Source organism: Erpetoichthys calabaricus, chromosome 8 (assembly GCF_900747795.2).
Source record: "Erpetoichthys calabaricus chromosome 8, fErpCal1.3, whole genome shotgun sequence".
NCBI lineage: Eukaryota > Metazoa > Chordata > Cladistia > Polypteriformes > Polypteridae > Erpetoichthys > Erpetoichthys calabaricus.
The window spans coordinates 198,491,221-198,497,664 of NC_041401.2; the positions used below are offsets into that span (position 1 = coordinate 198,491,221).

The 6,444-nt window shown below is 42.3% G+C and overlaps 1 protein-coding gene across 1 annotated transcript; it reads left to right on the plus strand.

Moving 5' to 3' along the window:
• The first annotated feature begins 395 nt into the window (after positions 1-395).
• prlh (prolactin releasing hormone) lies at positions 396-6,018 on the plus strand. The gene is made up of 3 exons (XM_028808408.2): positions 396-517; positions 1,600-1,723; positions 5,579-6,018. Exons 1-3 carry the CDS (start codon positions 413-415, stop codon positions 5,734-5,736), a joined length of 387 nt encoding a protein of 128 aa, XP_028664241.2. The 5' UTR covers positions 396-412; the 3' UTR covers positions 5,737-6,018.
• Positions 6,019-6,444: the final 426 nt, after the last annotated feature.

A 6,444-nucleotide genomic window follows, 5' to 3' on the forward strand; every position in this document is an offset into this window, starting at 1 on the left:
GTGTGTGTGTGTGCAGCTTCTTTGCTTGAAGTTGTCTGACTATATACTACAATGAGCGGAGTGTTCATTTTTATTACGTTCTGAAGCAACATCTAGCTTTACTTACTCTGAAGGCCACAGCAGAGTTCACGTGGCATTGTTACACAGGGGTTTGCAGGCCTCAGTAAAATCAGATGCCCAAAGTAAAGTGACAGAGCGCATCAGATAACTAACTGTAGTGTAAAACAGCATTCAGAATGTCACACACGCACCTTAGGAAAATTCTCAAGAGCGTTCAACGATAGGCTGACACCTAAATATCACAGACAGCCCTCAGATATTGACGCTCCTTTCCATTCACCCCCCTCCGTTCTTCCAATAAGTCCTAAGATGACAACCAAACAATATCCTTTGTCTAGTCCGTGACCTTCTTATGACATCAGCAGCAGAGACGAGAATAAAAGCAGAGAGTCGCTGTGCTTACTGCTCTAATCCAACAAATCCAGGAAGGCGTCAAGATCTCAGCCCAGCATCAGCAGTAAGTAGCCACTTCAATGCCTTTAAATTGGGGCGAGACTTTGACACGGCTTGATAGGCGCGCGCACACACACACACACACACACACACACACACACACACACACACACACACACACACACACACACCGTGCAAAACATTTTCTATGCACAAAATGAAAAGATTAAAGGCTTGAATATCTGCATGAATATCTGCAGCATCTCTCAGACACGGGTGAAAAAACGTGTGGGTACAGCGGGCTGATGGGCATACAAGCCGACTCAAGGTGCTTGGGCTGCAATGTGAGGGTTAATCTTAAATAGGATGGAGCCATCATGACAAAGGAATTTAAAGACATGCTCTGCCGAGCACAGTATGACAGGCTGACATATTTTTAAGTCCTCTGCCGGTTTAATTTTAATTAACATTTAACGCATTTTTCTACTTTGAAATGATTGTGTTTGTTTGCTTTGATTGCCAGTGCTGCCAACGCCTTTGAAGTGATGCTCACAATGGCATACCTTGTGTATTGTACCACAAGGTTTGATTGATCATGAAAAAGGCAAACAGTCGAGAGTTGACTTTAGCACAACTCGTGTCCAAAGCTTTTCAAGTGCACTGCGGGGTGGAAATGGCAGAAAAGGGCTTTGTTCCAACTTTCTTTGGTCAAGTTCTGACTTATTTCAAAAAGAATGCAGAGATCCAATTCAGATTGGGGTTGGTATGTTTTATATACCTGCAGTTGTCTGCTTTGTGTCAAAAATGGTCAGAAGCTTTAAAAAGCTTTGTATGTTTTTGCTTATTAATGTATTTATCTTCCCCTTTATAAGCCTGAATAACATTAATGGCGCACATTGCCATTCCAGCTCTCCTCCACAGCTCTCACCTTGGACCCTTGCTTTTCACAGAGGATGTAACACAGTAAAACATTTTAAATCAAAGAATTCTGTGGAAGTGGACAGTTCATTGTATGCCAAAATGATCTCATAACGGCATACCTTACTTGCAGTACTGGGCACAATGAGAGCCTCACGTTTCCTTATCATAAGGTGTGCCAGCATGCGGGTCTTGTAACTTGTTAAGCCAAAGCTGTTGCTTTTGCAGGTGACCCCGTCTGAATCCAGAGGAATGAAAGTGTTTGCTGCTTGCTGCGTTTTCCTCCTGCTTCTGTGTGTAGGCTGCCCGAATGCTGACTGCAGGATTCAGGAGCGATCCATGGAGATCAGAAGTAAGTTTTACGATTTCTGCTAACGTCACCCTGTATTGCTTTCTTTTTGAGCCAATAAGTTTAATTGCAAACCTGATTAAATGCTCATCACTTCTGACTAAAATCTGCTCTGTGCAACCTTGAAAGCAAAAAGAAAGCAAACTGTGAGGTGGCATTGTGGCCAGGACTGGCATGGAGGCAGTAAATTGATGTGAAATCTCTGGGCACTGTGGAGATAACATGTCCCCTGCTTGCCTACACATTTCCTCTGGGTGCTCAGTTTGATGCAACAATCCAATAAGAGTCTTTTAAGGTGGTTTGGCAGTTGGTGACGTGCTGCTGTGGAGGACAGGTTTGATTCCTGCCTTGTCCTCGGTAGGCAGACCTGGGCTCCACCTGCCAAACTTCCATAGTGAAGAAAAGCACGGATGGAGGGACAATGGGTGATTTGGGTTGTGCTTAATACACTATAAAGCAGCATGTGTGCCAGCCATCGCCCAGGAACATAGTTTGTCTACATTGGCTATTTTGGGGCATGCATAGGCTGTTTAACTCCATCACAGGCACATGAAACATATCATTGTGTCTTACTGCATTCTTCACAATTACCTTCATTCTTTGTACAACACAGAGTGATATAACCATCTTCAACACAACATAAGATGTCCATCTTGAAGGGCGTAGCTCAAGTTTTCCTTGTCTGCTATGCATTAATTTGAAGCTGTCAGAAGCTCCAAAGGGTTCACAATCCCCTGTTTACATTGTATAGTCGGAGCACTATGGTGCCTCCTTTCATTTTCTGAATCAGAGGGTTGTTCCTGCTTTTGATGAATCGATTACTTCTTTCATTTTCTCTTTTATTATATCTTTCAGTAGGAAATAGTAAAGCTGACTCTTGAGTCATTTTTTGCAGTCAACTAGAGTTTCCCTCTTCATACGTTCATCAACTGACTCGCTCAAATGCTGTCAGTCACTTGTCCAAACAGACATGGAGGTTAATTGGGCACAAGTACAGGGTCGAGCAGAACACAGGGATACAAAATCTAAGCAGTCCCATGATGCTCGGTAAACAGGCAACTGAACAGCCTGGATGGTCAAGCGAGAGTCCGACTGTTGCTCCTGCTGTGTGCCCAATCCATGCTGGGATAATCTCCAGCTGCCCTGGATAAGTGCGTTAGGGAGAGAGACAGATGGACGGATGACAGTGAGAACAAGAGATGTCCACATAAAGACTGGGAGCTCGATTCATTTCCACCTCCCATGATGTCTTTATGTGAAGATGGAATTTGAATGAAAAGATGAACATGAAAAGGTAACTAAACCCTAATCTCTGTATTTACACACTGGGCAGCTTTAGATTGTTTCTTAATGAAGTTTAAGAAAAAAATCATACAGATAATAGAAAGCTCAACGACTGGGTTGGGCACGAGGAGGTTCCTGATGGCATGTCTTACTGATGGGGCACTACGCTAGTGCAGCAGCTTCATTTTCTCTCTAACGGGTCTCACCCCCCAGGTTTGAATCCCAGTATCTGGACTTTGTATGTTCTGGCAGGTTTGGTGAAAGTGGCTCCGTGTTTTCGACTGAGTGGGTGTTTTTGTGCTTTGCACTACGCACTGCTGGATCAGGCTGTGCTATTGAACTGCTTAATAAGATTTGAAAACGAGGACTTCAGTTAGATGTTAATCATTTGTTTGAATCCCTGCGTCGTTTTGAAGCAAATGTCCTGTCTAAGCAACTGTGTGAAAACCTACCGACCCCCTTAAAAATGTCAGCAGAGTTTGTGATCCGAGGAGGAGCGACACCTTTAACGGGAGATGTCGCTGAAAAAATAAAGGAAACGTCAGTTTAATGATCTAACGCAGGTCTTAATATGTGAACATTTAAATGAGAAACAAAAAGCGAGAATAATCATCCATGAAAAATTGAGGAGGAAATCTAAAATAAAAATGAGGTAAGCATAAGCAGTGAGGTACAGCAGCCAACATTTTCACAAATGAGACGTCCGGCCATCGGATTTCTGAGGACCTTTTGTGCAGTGAAGGATTTCATGCAGCAGCCTGCAGTCATACTAAGCACAGGTGGGAAATAAAAATACATTCCATTTAAAGTCTTATTTAGAAGTTGTATTTGGATGATTAAAGATGACAGATGTACTTTATATTTTAATGACAAAGTATGAATGTCCTTAAAATAAAGTGGTTATAAAGAAAGACTGTGACTTGCCATCTGGTGGCGTCTTTAGCTTGACTTAAAACTTCTTTAATTGTGTTCTCATGTATTTATTGCACACTCCACTTCCTTATTGTTAAATAAACTCATTGAAACAGCAAGGCACGGCATTCCGGGGTCCTGACACATGTGCGCTTTGACTTGCATCACTACGCCTTGGATTCATTATCTGCTCTCTTGGTGTCCTCGTGGTGACGTTACGTTGTGCTTTTTAATACAACTAGAATGTTCTTGTTTTTGCTTTCTTTTATTTATTGGAAAATATTAAATTAAAGTGTGTCATGTACTTAATATAAGGAAATCCCTAAATCAATGGTAGGATTACTGAGACAAGAAGAAGAGACAGAGAGATGAGAAAAGATGACACCACCCCAGATAGCACAAACAAAAAGGTGTCTTATGGCATGGATTTAGAATAAAAATCAATGGTCAAAGAAAATGAAGCATCACAGAAAAGAGAGCTGATGTTTGAAAATAAGCACCAGATACAAATGCCAAAGGAAGTAGTGGGACAAAGCTGGGGAAGTAGTGAAGGCAACAGAAGCCTGATTTACCCCATGGCTCCCAGCCATTGCGACATTCAGATCTGTACAATCACCAAGAAACAAATCCCATTTCGTACAGTTTCATCTCACCTCCCTCTGTCAGCTCTTTATGAGTTTAAGTGACTAACGTCAAAAGTGGGCTAAACAGGGGTGCCCACTCATGCCCTTCCTTAGCTTATTGTTCATTTCGGGGTCCTCTCCGGTGGTCCTTGAAATCTCATCTTCTGGACGTCTCACTCTGTTCTGGAGGCTGTGCCAGGGTGTACCAACCTGGTGGTGTACCGACCTGTTGCAACTTTTGACAAACCAGGCCCTCCAGACAACAATCCCATGAAGTACGTGTGTAGAATGTGTTGGACCTTTAAATGCAAGTGTGAAAATGTGTTTTTCAGTGGAGAACAAGTAGGATTTGTTGGCAAATAGAAACCCACCACCACCCCAAATTGCATTGATGAGGACATTTCTAAAGCAGAGGAGAATGACAAGGGGGCGATGACCTTCTCAAAAACACTAAGAATAAGAAGGTGACATAACGACAATGTCGAGCTACTTCTAATTCCACAAGTGAAGGAGGAACAAGAAGGGCACCACTAGGACGGCGTAAGAAGAGCTGCATGGCCGTCCTCGCTCTTCATGCTTGATTATAAGCCGAAAATTATGAAAAACACCAAGGAAATAACAATTCTTAGGTGCAAAGTCGGACCACAAAAAGTGAGTATTGGTCTAGTAACATGAAAATGAAAGTCAGAGAAGTCAGGACACATCAGTCAGTCAAGGAAATCTCAAGTCCAAATGTGCCAAAGCAGTCACAGCTTTGCTAATGTGGACCTCACATTCCTAGAGCAGAGAGACAAGATCTGCAATGTCTAGACCCTAAGCTTAACCCTATCCATTAACACCATGAGAGATGTGCACAAATGTGGCAACAAAAGATTTTAGAATGGAATGTAAATATAATGGAAATTCATTTCAAGCTGCACGTTTAAAGTCTTAACTTCAACAGTGTTATGAGTAATAAGCCAACGGATCTGAAGGTGCATTGTGCTGTTTATGCGGCCCGAATGATATTTTCTTCTTTCACTATTTTATTTCTTTACAGACCCTGACATCGATGCTTCTTGGTACACAGGTCGTGGCATCAGGCCTGTGGGTCGCTTTGGCCGGAGAGCCTCAGAGGTTCGCCGCGGCTCGGATTATCCGTCTCATCGTTTCTGCATTCCAGTTGAAGAAAATGACGATTCCTCTCTGGACGAATAGAACATAGTGATTATTATTCATCTTTAATTCCTCACTTTCATTACAGTTTACAAATTGCTGTGTAGTCTATGATTAAAAGTTATTTATATAAAACCCAAGAGGAGCACTCCTTTCAGCTCTTTAAAGACACTTTGATCCGTTTGTTGTGTTAAGTTATTAAAAATTCAATGATTTTGTTCCAGCAAGGGTTAAATCGCATGGGTCTTTAAAATGACATTATTTAGCAAAACCTTTGATACGCTGATTTAAAATGTATGAAAAAATAAAGGCAGTAAAAGCAAACATTTCAGGTTACAGAGTCACCATAAAGAAATCCTAAACTGGTAAGTGACTGAGGCAGGGAGAGCAGCCATTCAGGTTCTCGTTTTGGCTCACTGCAGGTCGGAGTTCCTGATGTCAAGTTCATGGCTGACCTGCAGACAGCAGCAACTCCTGCAGGACTACAGTGGAAGCTTATTGAAATAAAATGTGCAGCACTTGAATGGCGTACAAAGTTAAGCACAGTTTAGTTAACTGCGTCGCTGCTAGGGCGTAGGATGACGCTTCAGATGCTTCATTCCAAATGTGCTTAAATTATGGCGGACACCAACTAACACTACGTTCATGAATCCAGGGAAGCCAGTTTGTCTGAGATGTTTGTCTAATTTGAAGAACGTCCTGCACGTCTACATCTAGGGATGCATTCAGCTGGCAGACTAAGCACATTAA